This window comes from Anolis carolinensis, chromosome 3 (assembly GCF_035594765.1).
Source record: "Anolis carolinensis isolate JA03-04 chromosome 3, rAnoCar3.1.pri, whole genome shotgun sequence".
Lineage (NCBI taxonomy): Eukaryota > Metazoa > Chordata > Lepidosauria > Squamata > Dactyloidae > Anolis > Anolis carolinensis.
The window spans coordinates 30398828-30413858 of record NC_085843.1 but is presented as its reverse complement, the minus strand read 5'-3'; the positions used below and the strand labels follow the sequence as shown (position 1 = coordinate 30413858).

The 15031-nt window shown below is 42.1% G+C and overlaps 1 protein-coding gene across 6 annotated transcripts in view; it reads left to right on the top strand.

The window, feature by feature from the left end:
* atp8a2 (ATPase phospholipid transporting 8A2) overlaps window positions 1-15031 on the top strand; it is a 445463-nt gene that overhangs the window by 102454 nt on the left and 327978 nt on the right. For all 6 annotated transcript variants that reach the window (XM_062974659.1, XM_062974657.1, XM_062974656.1 and 3 more), the window contains exons 5-10: window positions 2756-2801; window positions 3517-3557; window positions 7253-7326; window positions 9552-9621; window positions 13039-13166; window positions 14843-14954. In XM_062974659.1, coding sequence (XP_062830729.1) covers window positions 2756-2801; window positions 3517-3557; window positions 7253-7326; window positions 9552-9621; window positions 13039-13166; window positions 14843-14954 — 471 coding nt within the window. The remainder of the gene's footprint in view (window positions 1-2755; window positions 2802-3516; window positions 3558-7252; window positions 7327-9551; window positions 9622-13038; window positions 13167-14842; window positions 14955-15031) is intronic.

Genomic DNA, 15031 nt, shown 5'->3' with positions numbered 1-15031 from the left:
CCTTCAAGTCAATTCCAAGTTTTGGCAACAATGTCAGCCAGTTTCCTTTGGGAGAGGAAAGCATGATATGAATCATCACCACCACCACCATGGTTTCTTGGCAAGATTCATTCAAAGAAAGTTTGCTCTTGCATTTCCCTGAGGCTGAAAGGGTGTGATGAGCCCAAGGTCACCTAATGGGTTTACATGGCTAAACAGGGATTAGTCCTATACAAAATATGACAGCTCACAATGGGCTTTCTTCCAGATGTAATGTGCAAACAAGTAACAATTTTGTACTCTAAATCAACATTTGAAATGATTTATGTATAGTATGGACATACTGCATGTCTAGGGGTTCTGTTTGTCTCCTGTCATCTCCCCCATGATTTTTTTTCACTGAAAAGGAAATCAATCAAAATGGAGAATTGTGCTGCTAGAGTCTTCCAGGGACCTCAAATAATTGCTTAATTTCTATAGTGGTCTCCTTGCACCTAAAAATAACTAAACTGATCTTTGATTCACTTTCCTTTAAAAAAAAAAACAAATCTGTGTGTGCAGCCTGCTGGAAAAATGAGGCGGGGGAACCCTTGCACTGAACTAAATAAGCATGACCCTATGATGATTCTATGATTCTATGACCCTAGTCCAAACAAGTGCACAGTTGGACAGTGCTTGAACCTTCCTCTCTAATGGTTTTGATCTAAAAAAAATAACCCTTATGTTTCATGGAGATGTAAAAAGGAACACAAATCTCAATGAACTTTCCCTCCACCCTCTTTTTAAAATGCCTGTATTTGTGGAGATGCCTGATTAAAAAAACATATATATATATACTGGTCACCATTTCGATTTACATTTGACAGGCTTCCTTTAGTTTAAAAAGCAGTGGCCTAAACCAGGCTACAGTTTTGAAGCAGTGTGCAGTTTGGCAGCAAATGGTCATTGGGTGCCGGAAATCCCATATATTTCACTCCTCCTCCAACTTTCCTGTGAGGAGAAGAGGAAGAAATAGTGAAGGTTCCCGACCAAGGATGGATCTACACTGAACACTTTTCCAAGGATAAATATGGATTGGCGAATGCCAAATGGTTTAGATCATGTCCCCTCAGAAGTGGGAGGGAGGTTTGATCATCCTGCTGTGCTGAACCTGATTTCTCTACTTTTTCTGTGGGTCCCCAGATGTTTTGGCTGTCAACTCCCAGAAATCCAAACAGCTGGTAAACTAGCTGGGATTTCTGGAAGTTGTAGGCCCAAACACCTGGGGACCCACAGGTTGAAAACCACTGCTTTAGACTGACCCTAAATTCCCTCCTTTAAAGAAATGAATACTAATGAAGTTGTTTCACTAAAATAAAATGACTTTTCAGAAATTTGCAGTAAGGGCTTCATTGTGTCTGTGAGTATTTGGAGTATTTGGAGCACAACAGTTTCTGTTTTTGTTTTTTACCTGCAATGCCTGGCCAAAGAAATGAAGAGTTCATTGGTCCACAATGTCTCGGTAGATATTGAGATACGGGAAATGGACTTCAAAATGTTGCCGATTGAAACAGTATCTCTTAACCTCAGTTCCAATTTATAAAATAGAAATATTATTCACTTGTCATAGCTAAATTAAAATAAGTACATATAAATGGAGTTAGGACTTGAAATCACTGTGCAATAGGCTCAGATTCTGTTAAGTAGCATAATCCCTCAAATTGCAATGGTTTCAATTTAGAGAAAAGGAAAGGTGTAACCGATCTGAACAAAATTTGCCAAGAAAACCCCATGATAGATTGACCTTAGGGTTGCCAGAAATTGGAAATGAAGGCACACCACACTACAAAAACAACAGAACTCAGCAGGATTTTGAGCAAACTAATATGACCAGACTGATTGGAGGAAAACCGAACTGCACCTTTGTATACGTTCAGGGGTGTCACAGATTGTTGCACAACTTGGGAGAATGTGTAGTTGAGACCCCACACAAGCCATTAAAAACTCTGATTTCATATGTAACCTGTTGGAAAGTATATGCCACCAACATAATTCTGGCTGAAAATGAGCAGAACACGTTAATCATCATCATCACTCTCACTATTCTCATCATCACCACCCCCTTTATTTATATTCCGCCTTTTCCCCAATATAGTGTCTTAAAGCAGCTTACAAATTAAAGCAATAAAGTAGAGTTGACAACATACAAAAAGTCAACATTAGAACAGCATTTATCTGTTAATGATTTGAAACACTTAAAAATACATTTAGAAAGGATATACAAAGCTGTCGAAATATATTGTGTTTAAAACAGTGCATCAGCCTTTTATGAGCCATTTCTTCAAAAGCTTTCATTTCAGGATAAAAAACAAATTCTTGCTGTTGGAAGGACAAGGAGAGAACTACTCAAGCCTCCCTATAATGTTACTGTATTGTGTATAATGCTATTAACATTGTGGCTTATGTTTTAAAGTGGGGGACGGGGGGCACAATATATCCAGTGAGCTCTCTTCCACAACAAGACTGAAGTAATTTCTGACAGGATAGTTCTGTAGCTCAGTGGATATTTAAGCCTGCATGTCAATAATATGTATTGCAAGAATAAAAATAGTGACTGACCTCAGTGCTACAAGATTTACTAAAGGTGCATCTATACTATAGAATTAATGTTGTTTGACCCTTCCAGGCTTTCTGCTTTTGCTGTAGCCTTTCAGTAGGCAAGATCATTTTTTGCAATGCTTTTCCCTTCCCAACTCAAGTCAAAATAAATGTTTGTACTGTGTGATTTCTCAAATAGAAAAGACACAAGGCTGACAGCACAGTGAACAAAAAGAAAACAATAGGTAAGATATTCTTTTAACTTCTTTGAAACAAAATGTGGATTGGGAAAAACACCAACTTGCCTCAAAATGAATGCTTTTGGGATTTATCAATACATTCCACTAATTTGATTACCAAAAGATGATTTGAAGAGTACGTGATCTTTAAAAATGCCACTTGGTGGTATTTATTCATCATTGGGGATTTTACCTTTAACATAATAATTATAAACTTTGCTGATATAAAGTGATTAAGCTGAATTAAGAGGATCAATAATCTACATTATATACACTTCCAGATGACCTTTTTGAGTACTTGGCACATCTCTTTTCACTCTAATATATTTAGGGTTTGCTTTTGAATTCAGGTTCCTTTGTTTTAGTTGTATTGTTATGGGCAATGGCTGATTCAGTTTGAAAGACATTAACATGAAAAAATGGTTTACTGCAGTGGCAAGATTACAGCTGTTTGCTTGACACAGTGCCATTGCCTCCATTCAGGCAGGTTCAAGGAGGAATCAGCTAGGTTAGTGCTATCAAAGGCAAGAAGGTCATGTTGCTTCCCTGGATTATAATCACCATGTTTAGTTACATAGAATCACATCTACTTACTTTAGCTTCTTTGGTTTGTGTGCATCACTTTACCCAAGTGATTTTTTTCATGGCCATTCACTGAAACTGTAATCACTTTGAAGAAGGCATTTTAAAAAGTGCTTGTCTTTATTTCTTCCTCCCACAGTGTTAAGAAATGGAATGTGGCAGAATATTATGTGGAAAGAGGTAAGAAGAATTTTTGAGTTGTTTTTGAAAGTGGTTGTTGTTTTTGAGTGTCAGCAAGAATGGAAACTGCATGTTTTAAATATTGTATTAATGTGTTTGTCTTGAGAATAAATGGGCAACACTGAAAATGTGCATTAATATGGTTAATTCCTTGGGAAGTTTGAGACCACTTTAATAGCTATGTCTCCATTCTGTGGGATCCTGTGATATGTAGTTTGTGAAACTAATTAGAAATCTAAGCTAGAGAGCTGGAGTGTGCAAATTGGAGTGTGGAGTATTGCTATCTAGCAGAGAAGTGTCAGTATGTCAGAAAAGTACACATCACAGGATTTTGTAAGATTGAATTATGACAATTCATGACCTGTCAATGCATTGTACATGAGGTCCTCCACTTTTGCAAGGGCTAGGAGCACAGGATTCCCATGAAAGTGGAAAATCTTCTAATAAAAACAGTATTTTTAAGCCAATGGAACACCTCTCTAGGTCCTCCAGTGTGATTCTATGGTCAATTTTAGCAGAAGTGGCCATAGAATTACATTAGATCACCTTTTTTTTAAACTGTCCCAACCCCAAATGGGGTCCCTTTAGCTCAGTGGTTCCCAACTGTGGGCCATGGCCCACTGGTGGGCTGTGAGACCTAAAATAAGGTTCACAAGACACGCGGGAAAAATCAGCTCTAGATTATTAAATATGGTTTTCTGTAGACGAGCAGATGGTGACTACTGGATGGCATATGTTCTGTATGAGAAACTAAACCTGATGTGGTCTGTCCAATGCAGTTTTCTGAACAGCACTCCAAATAACCAAACTGAATCTAAAGTTGACCAAAACTGATACATAATCCTTTTAGTACTAATGTTGGAAAGTGGTCTCTGGTCAAAGTGGTCCCTAATCAAAAAAAGGTTGGGAACTACTGCTTTAGCTCAATATTGGGGTATCAAAAATTTGGCAAAAATAAACATTTTCTGAATGCCGCCCAGTGACTGTTGTAGACATTTACACAAATCTGTTGTGCAGTGTTTGCAATTGACTTTGTGGAAGATGCTTTCTCTGGGCTTTATAAAAAGGAAAATCAACCTGTTTAGCAAGCCTTGCAAATACTGATCTGTTATCAGTAAATGTTTGATTTTTATACTTTATATACCTGTATATCTGGGGTCCTGTCAACATTACCTGAACCAAAAAGGGGTTGCAAGTGGAAAAGTTTAAGAAGCCCTGCACCAAGGAGCCTAGAGGTTCCTCGAGAGACTATATTAATTAAACCCTCCAAGAAGCAATCTTCAAAAGTTAAACCCACGATTGTGGAGGGCTAATTATAATTAGTGTAGATATGCTCCTTTGACAAAGAGGTTCAAAAAAGTGCTGGTATATTCTCAAGCAGAAATTAGAAAAATTATGTTTTTTGAATAATAACCCACAAAACCTTTCTAAACTGTGTTCTCAAGCACATTCAGAGTCCTGTATGGCAAAAGTGGAGAGCTTGTGTGCCTTCAAATGTAGTTGGACTGCAATTTCCTTCAGTCTTAGCTAGTGTAGCCTATAGTAAAAGGTGCTGAGAGATGTGGTGAAGAAACATAAAAGAAACACAAGTTGCCCACTTCTGTGGCATATCAGTAGTGAACTTAATCTTTGAAAGCTGGTTATATAGGCACAATGACACATTTAGCACACAACCAGGAAAGTATTAGCAGGCTTGACAAACTAAACAAATACATGACAACTGGAGAAGGGGGAAGGCACCCTGCACACAAATACATGCATGGACACATGTACATGAGCATCCCCATATATACCTCCCATTTCAGCAGTATCATTTAGAGCAGGTATGGGGGAGTCCTCTTATTCTGCTGTAATTGAACAGTTCATTGTCAGAAATACTTGTGATTTAACTACTGCAAATCATCCAGAGAACTCCCACTAGAACTGAGAGAAATTTTTTAACCTTGTGTTAATCAGCTCGTAATGCATTTCTTCTGTCTTTGTAGGACTGCAGCTAGTACACCAATTCATGAAATCAAAGATATATAGAGTAACATTTGTACAACATATGCTGTTTAAATAGTATAGGCATACTACAAATAGTGTAAGTGAGTTGGAGGATGGATAATACGATGCAGTTCTATCATTCAGCTCTTGGCTTGCTGTAATAGATTGTTATTTTGTTTTTAAATGAAGACTATATAGAAGTGGGAGATTAAAGGGGACACATTTTATTTGTGGCCTGGACAATGTGTAATCTCTTGTAAACATATCAGAAGGGGTTTGTCAAACATAATTGTAGATAAAGGTGAATGAAAACTCAACATGCTTCAGAGAGCTTGCTTTTCTGAAGAAAGAATATGTTTCAACACCCCCAAATGAAATTGAATTTGCAAGTGTAAAGACTTCAAGTTGCACCTTTATCAGATAAGGTTGATTGACAACCAAGTCTGATTAAATAGTGTGATATGAACATTCAAGATGCAATTCAGGGTGCAATTGTCTGTCCAGTTAGACTGCTTAAATGGCATTGAGGCCCACTGGATCCAATGTGCTGTAGTTGAGCATTGGGTTATGACTGAAGACTAGGTTTTGATTTCCTGCCTAGCACTGAAATCCATTGGGTGACTTTGGCTGAAAGTTGCATACTTTCAGCCCCAGAAAACCTGCTTTAGGGTAGCCATAAGTTGGACACAACTAGAAGACACACAACTACATCAACACAGGATTGTACCAGTGGTGGCTTGTGGGTTAAGAAGGAAGTGGCTTCCTCAATTCAGTGCACCTTGTTTTTTGGACTAATAGAGACATTCCCTGCAAATTACACAGTGAGCATAAATGTTTATAAACATGCAGGGATGGTGTTGGATGTTCTCTGAGCTGTTCCTTAATGTGTTGTGCCCCAGCCAACACACAACATGTTTCAATTATTTGTTTATTCTTGGAGGAAAACATAGTTTTCCTTTATATTATAGATACAATGCTTCTATCTGTTTTATTATTATTGAAATGTGGCAAGGCTGTTTTTTTAAAAAAGGATATCTAAAATGTGTTAAAGATTGTATTTTCTTTAAAAAAGAAAACAGTATCTAAAAAGTGCTTAACAATTTTAATAGCAATAATAGTAATGCTCCCAGTGTTAATTTTCCAATGCACATATGCATTTGCTACTACGGCACACTTGTTGCATAACACGTGAATCCGGTATTCATTGTTGGTGACATTCTATCATCATCATCATCATCATCATCATCATCATCAATAGTCTCTGGGATAGTGGTGAACTACAGTGGGGGTAGAGACAGGAAGAAGAAAGAATCAGTCATGCATTTCCCAATGCAAATTAGTCCATCTGTGTTGTCTTTTTCTCTCCATCTGTTTCTTTGAGTCCCTGTATGATGCCATTTTCATTTTACCTTTGTTGTATACAGTCCTTCCCTGCTTCATCATTTTGGAGTGTCCATGTCTTGATATGTTTGTGTTCAATGTATTACTTCTGCTCCTGGATCCTGCCTGTTTGGCAAGGACCAAAGACTTCTGCCATTGCAATAGAAAGGTCACCCTGCCCACAAATGGTCGTTCTCACACACCAATGTCTCCGTGTCTCCTCCTTGATGAATTAGCTGATTAACAATAGATTTGGGCTCTTGCTTTCTGTCTTTGTTCATTTTCTCTTTTTTCATGCTGTTGCTGCACTCCTGCCCCTGACTCAATAGGTGGCAGTGGGAGACATTGTGAAGGTCACCAATGGGCAGCACCTCCCAGCAGACATGATCATTTTGTCTACCAGGTCAGATATACTGGATGGGTGTGATGTGTGATGCCTCTGCTAAACTGAGGTTCAAAAACAACCAAAAATCCCAATAAGAATAAATTCTCTTGACCAAGAACATCATTCTTCTTCCAAGATTGGAAAACAATTGCCAGAATCCCCCAAATGATTGTGTATTCATTGGATAAACAGAGGGTTGGACTGGGTGGTCCTTATGGTCCTTTCTGATTCTGTAATTCTAAGTCAGTATGAGTATTGGTATCTTTTCCAAGTTACGTTGCACTTCCCCACCTTTCCATCAATGCACCACATCTAAGTTTTTGAGCATATCTTGGAAAGGTTTAGCATTTTTCGTTTTGTAATTGTTCTTAACATTCCACAGACAAAAAGCTCTGCTGTTCAGTATCAGGCACACATGTTTTATTCAAGGCCTGCTTCTACAGAAAATGTGCTGCGTTGCCATCTGTTCCCCAACCCTGTAGACTGGAAGGAAAAGTACACCAATGAATGGAGCTGCATCTGTTAACTGCCATGCATGCTGGAGTGCCATCTAATCTATTTTATATTTGACATCTGGCAGGGATTTGTAAATTGGTATTGTTCAGCTATTTTGGCCTGCAACCCCCATAATCCCTGGCTATTGTTCTTTCTCACTTTGACTTATGCCAGTTGTAGTCTGAAGTGTCTCAGTGAGATCTGTCATGGTTGGATGGCATCTTGCTGAAAAGGTTGGACCACATTCTCTATTGTCAAAGACTAGATTCAAAGTAGGAGTGAAAAGAGTGAAGCATTATTTATTTATTTATTTATATCCCACTGTTTTCCCATGGGTGGTATTTAAATTTTTTTTGTAACCCACTGTTATTTTGTGAAGCGCCAAGTTACAGACACTCACTCATCCATGCAGTAACCAGAGCCAGAGCTGCTTAACCTTCAAAGAATGACACAATTTAGGATCGTTTTTGTCAATACAATTTCTATCTCAATTCACTGACACAGTTTAAAGCGTTTTAAATCTAGAACCATTAAAATCATAGAGCTGAAAGGAGACCTTTGAGTGCTTCTACACTATAGAATTAATGCAGTTTAACACCATTTTAACTGCAAGGAGTCAAATTATATGGATTATAGTTTGGTGAGAAAACATCACTCTTTGGCAAAGAAGACTAAAGTCATGACAACATTTATTCCATAGCATTGAACCATGATATTTAAATGATGTTAAACTACATTAATTCTAAAATGTAGATGCACCCCAAAAGGCCACCTATCTCCTGCCATAGAGAAATAAACAACCAAAGCACTCCTAAAAATCCCATTTGATGAAAGCTCTCCATAGATGGAGTCTCCACCATCCTCTGAGGGCAACCTATTCCACTTTTAGCCAGCTTTTACAGTAAAGAAGTTTTTCCTAATGTCTTAAGTGAGATCTTGTTTCTTGTCATTTGAAGTTTGCAAAACCACATTAAAGTCACATCAGTGCACATGGTTTTCCATTTAACCTTCTCTTATGAAGATATGGTGTTTTGTTTACAGCAAGAGACATTTTTCTTATTCTTTTTCACATACAAACAAATATGATGCCCAGTTCCCTGTAACACCGTGGCACACCTTTACCAACATATCTGAATGGAAGAACCACTTGTGCTGTGAGAGGACAATGATCTCCTTTCCTAGAAATGTCTATGATAGGCAGGAAATGAGCTGCATAAGTCATTTCATTTCTGCAATTCTTCCATACATCTGTTACTACAAAACCTTTGTCCTGAAAACTGATCCTATGCAGCTGTGTCACTGGTGTCATAGACTGAGGCAACATTATGGTAGAAAGTGGCCCCATATCTCTTATTATTTTTTATAGTATTAATTTCTGCATTTAGTTGCTTTTCATACCAGTACATGCATAATGAATCACACAGATGTTGGTTTCTTTTAATTAAAAAAGCCTCAGTTCACCAGAGTTTGCATGCTTGGAAGCTGGTGTGTATCTTGATTTTGTAGGAAGTGTGTGTTTTTTTTTCCATGATTTTAATTATAAAAATACTCAAATCTATATGGTGTTATGACAAAAAAAATCACCAAATGCCTTTTAGTGGGGAAATCAATGGTTGACAAAATTATTCTAGAGATTGGATGTCAGTTTATTTTTAATACCTTTATTTTTCAGGCACCTTTCTTTGTAGAGGTTACCTTAAAGTGCAATGTGATTGATACATGATATTTTTAAAATTATGCTTTTACAGTGAACCTCAGGCAATGTGCTACATTGAAACATCTAATCTCGATGGAGAAACTAATCTTAAAATACGACAGGTAAAATTAAACTTGCTTCTTTCACTTTATGAAAGTCAATGAAATGACAGTTAGGAATAGCACAGAATGTGTTTACCATTAGTTGGAAGATGAGATTTGAAGGAGGATGTCTGAATGCTTGTTCTTTTATTTATTTTTTTGTATCAGGAGTGACTTGAGAAACTGCAAGTCACTTCTGGTGTTAGAGAATTGGCCGTCTGCAAGGACGTTGCCCAGGGATGCCCGGATTTTTCTATGTTTTACCATCCTTGTGGGAGGCTTCTCTCATGTCCCCAATGGGGAGCTGGAGCTGACAGAGGGAGCTCATCCACACTTTCCCTGAATTCGAACTGGCAACCTTCAGGTCAGCAACCCAATCTTCAGGTTAGCAGCCCTGCCAGCACAAGAGTTAACCCATTGTGCGACCGGCGGCTCCTGTTCTTCTATTAAAACAGCAGCATTAAAGAAGTCCAGTGTGGGATAGTGGTTTGAGCATTTGACTATGATTTTTGAGGATTGGGTTTAAATTCTCACTGAGCCATGGAAACCCATTGGGTGATTTTGGGGAAATCACATGCTCTCAACCCTTGGAAGGCAAAGACAACCTCCTTGTGAACTAATTTGGCCAAGAGAACACTGTGGTAGATTTGCTTTAGAATCTGCATGAAATGGAAACTACTTGGACTATAACAACAACAATTAAATTGTACTCAGGGCCGGCCGGAGATATTTTTTGATGTAAAGCGGGGGTGCTGAAAAGCGCCCCCGCCACCGGCGCCCTGGCCCCGCCCAGCGTGCCCTGGCCCCGCCTCCCACGCTGCGTGGGAGGCGGGGCCAGGGCGAATAGTGAGGGGGCGGGGCCAGAGTTGGCCCCGCCCCGTGCCCTGGCCCCGCCTCCCACGCAGCGTGGGAGGCGGGGCCAGGGCACGCTGGGCGGGGGGGCGGGGCCAGAGTTGGCCCCGCCTCCCACGCTACCCCCGCTCGCCCGTCTGGCCTTTTGTAGCAGGCCAGACTCAGCGGAGGTTTCTCCAGGCCGCGATTGCGGCCTGGAGGAACCTCCGCTGAGTCTGGCCTGCTACAAAAGGCCAGACGGGCGAGCGGGGGTAACGTGGGAGGCGGGGCCAGCTCTGACGCCGCTCCCCCCCCCCCGCCCAGCGTGCCTTGGCCCTGCCTCCCACGCAACGTGGGAGGCGGGGCCAGGGCACGCTGGGCGGGGGGGCGGCGTCAGAGCTGGCCCCGCCTCCCACGTTACCCCCGCTCGCCCGTCTGGCCTTGTGTAGCAGGCCAGACTCAGCGGAGGTTTCTCCAGGCCGCGATTGCGGCCTGGAGGAACCTCCGCTGAGTCTGGCCTGCTACACAAGGCCAGACGGGCGAGCGGGGGTAACGTGGGAGGCGGGGCCAGCTCTGACGCCGCTCCCCCCCCCCCCGCCCAGCGTGCCTTGGCCCTGCCTCCCACGCAACGTGGGAGGCGGGGCCAGGGCACGCTGGGCGGGGGGGCGGCGTCAGAGCTGGCCCCGCCTCCCACGTTACCCCCGCTCGCCCGTCTGGCCTTGTGTAGCAGGCCAGACTCAGCGGAGGTTCCTCCAGGCCGCAATCGCGGCCTGGAGAAACCTCCGCTGAGTCTGGCCTGCTACACAAGGCCAGACGGGCGAGCGGGGGTAACGTGGGAGGCGGGGCCAGCTCTGACGCCGCTCCCCCCCCCCCCGCCCAGCGTGCCTTGGCCCTGCCTCCCACGCAACGTGGGAGGCGGGGCCAGGGCACGCTGGGCGGGGGGGGCGGCGTCAGAGCTGGCCCCGCCTCCCACGTTACCCCCGCTCGCCCGTCTGGCCTTGTGTAGCAGGCCAGACTCAGCGGAGGTTCCTCCAGGCCGCAATCGCGGCCTGGAGAAACCTCCGCTGAGTCTGGCCTGCTACAAAAGGCCAGACGGGCGAGCGGGAGTAGCGTGGGAGGCGGGGCCGGCTCTGACGCCGCTCCCCCCCCCCGCCCAGCGTGCCTTGGCCCCGCCTCCCACGCTGCGTGGGAGGCAGGGCCAAGGCACGCTGGGCGGGGGGGGGGGGAGCGGCGTCAGAGCTGGCCCCGCCTCCCACGCTACTCCCGCTCGCCCGTCTGGCCTTTTCTAGCAGGCCAGACGGGCCAGGGCGCACTGGGCGGGAGGCGGGGCACCGTCAGGGCGGTGCCCCGCCTCCCGCCCAGCCTGACGGCGCCCCCCCGGGCCTGCGCCCGAGGCGGCGGCGTCAGCTGCCGCATGAGTGGGGCCGGCCCTGATTGTACTAGTTCAAGGATGGGCAAAGTGCAGCTCAAAGGATGCAAATATTTTCCCAAGGTATAGTATTTGTCACTGCAAACCCTTCACCATTTCCTCCTTGGCAAAACCAATGAACTGACTCTCCAGTACCCTATTAAATAGATCACCATTAGATCACTTGAGCTACTTAATACCATGAAATACACATTTTTTCAAAGCTTTACAGTCTATTTTAGTTCATTCTCCCTTTTCTCTGCATATGGGTGCCTTGGCCTGACCAACTCACTGAGGGGTTCAGACTTCCAAATTTCCTGCCAATACTGCAATTGAAATTTGGTGGCAAGCAAATGCAGTGGTTTTCTATGCCTTAATAGGAAGCCAAAACACATTATAATGCCCTACAGACTGGCAAGACAGACTGCCCCCTTCCTTGCTGGAGGAGAAAGAAGAAAATAGTGGAGATAGAAGCACCTGGAAGGAGAGAAATGGGGCACAAAAATGGCCAGAGGTCTGTATTTGGTCTCTTAAGTTGTTTGTCGCTCACTTGTGGCTTATGAAGTACCTTTCTTCCAATAGTCATGGAGAAAACCAGAGTGGATCAGGAAATTCCCTTTTCTCAAATTTTCACTGAGCCATGTGTTTCCTATGAATTTATGCATGGGTATTTTCAACAAATTTTGCAGGATCTGTCAGAAATGTGTCATTTTTTTCCAAGTGGAGCAAGAGCATCTTCTCTTCTCCCGCATGCACTCAAACTAATACACATACAATCACACACATACACACACACACACATTCACATGATTACAAGGGGTAGCATAGACACAGTCCAACAGACTAGTAACTCTGTTTTTTATTACAGTAGGAATATATACTAGTAACAATAGACTTTGAAAGGTCTAAATCCATAAAGGGCATGCCAGTTGCTAGTCACCAAACCAGTGGATCCACTCTAAGTTTTAGTCTGAATTTTAAAGGTGCTGTTTGAAGTTCTGAACCCTCTCTCCCAATAGATCATCTCTATGAAGTTCAGACTAAAACCCAAAGATAATTCACTGCCACACTGATAGGAGACCCAATAGGCACCACTGAGTAAACGGCAGGTAAAGTTATATCTTTGCAGCACCGATGCAATAGAATCCTTGAAAATGTATTTATGATGCTGATCCTAATTGTGATTTGGTTCATGACAGGGGTTGACACAGACGGCAAGTCTGCAGTCGAGAGAAGAGTTGATGAAGATAACTGGGAAGATAGAGTGTGAAGGTCCTAACCGTCATCTTTATGACTTCACTGGGAACTTGCGTATAGATGGCCAAAGGTATATATTTGCTACAGAAGAACTCAAGAAATCTTCCTGGTTGGCTATTGGCCTTTTATTGTTCCATTTCTAATGTTGTTGTCTTTATCTCTTATGTTTTTAATGGGTAGTTTGATTTTAATCTGTATTCTATTATTGCTTATTTTAATTTCACCATTACTCTCAGTGGCTTTTCTAGTGGAAAGGTGGAGAATATATATAATTAATAATTAAATGAATAGAGATGATTGCATTTTTATTTTTTGCAAAAAATACAGGGTGCTTAAATTTATTCTGGGGCGCTAGACTTATTCTATGTGTGTCAACCTGTTCATAGTAGCAAAAAAAAAAGGTGTATTCTGCATTCATAAGTGGGATTGAGTTGCAATTACAAGATAAAGAAACATTTGACAAAGCTTAAACATTTTTACATCTCAATACTAGAATCTAAATTTAAACTTTCTTGTGGCAGGAAACTGGTTTGTTTTGCTTATGTTGTTTTCTAGAGTAGGACGTATAGAGGCACATTGCAATACACCAGAAGCTGCATTTCCTGGCATGCTGCTGAATTTGCTGCTTCACAACTGAATTTAGGCAGAAGAGCAATGGCTGTTCAAAAAACAGGGTGCATATGGAATGGCTATCTTACTTTAATCTTAAATTATGGGATTTCTCCTCCATGCCACCATAGCATAGGTAAAGGTAAAGGTTTTCCCCTGACATTAAGTGTAGTCATGTCTGACTCTGCGGGTTGGTGCTCATCTCCATTTCTAAGCCGAAGAGTCATGTGACTGGAATGACTGCATGGAGCACACACATCTACACTGACCACTTAGACCAGTTTCAAACTGGTATCAGCGGCAGTGGCTTTTCTATGCAGATGATTACATAGGGAATTCTGGAACTGGTTTGAGGTCTGAATGGTGAATACACAAACCAAGGTTTCAGGATCAATCTCCACCCCACTCCCCCAAATGAGCAAGTTCACATCAGTGGTCCACTTTGGGTGTCCACACAGTGGCTTACATTTTGCACAGCTCATTTTGCCCTGGGGTGTAGCTTACACTGGCTTGCACTGATGTGCATTAAGGGCTTTTTTCCCCAGACTTTTCCCCTGACTTTGCTTATGTTGGTTTAAAGCCCTTAAAGCACTTCAGTGCGCTTTTGCAGCACATGGTCAGCATAGCTAAGGCCATAGAAAAGCATCACAGAGCCGGAAGAGACCTCAAGGGCCATCCGATCCAACCCTTTCGTCATGATATCCTTCTGTCAATTACACTATGTAACACAATTTGAAAAAAATCTGTCCCTGTTTTGAAAGTGTTATTTCCTGTTTAATTGAGCAGTGCTTACTTTAATTAAGCAGAAGCATCTTCAGAGGGCAGGAATGCAAAAACAGGTGGGCAACATGTTGGCAACACTTGTGGCATTTGTGATAGATGGCTTGTATGTCCATGGGATGGAGAGGTAGGGTTCAGTATCTTGGATATCTTTTTAAATGCTAAACTAAAACTCAAAGTGGCTTCAGTGCCTATTGAAACAAAGAGAGCTACAATTAAGTACTTCTTTTCCAGGCTTGATTATTCTCATTGTTTTAAAAATGTGTGTATACTGAAAGCATCTTTGTCCCATGTTTTGTTTGTAAATTGTGTTTTATATTTTCTTGCTTTCCCCTCCTTTCTCCCCCTTTTTTTCAGTCCAGTCCCAATTGGACCTGACCAGATTTTACTAAGAGGTGCACAGATAAGGAATACTCAATGGGTTTTAGGAGTAGTTGTCTACACAGGACATGATACAAAACTTATGCAGGTAAAGTAGCTGTTCATCTCTAAAACATAGTTTTAGTGTTTTCTTTTAAGTCAAACATTTACTTTTAGACATGTATG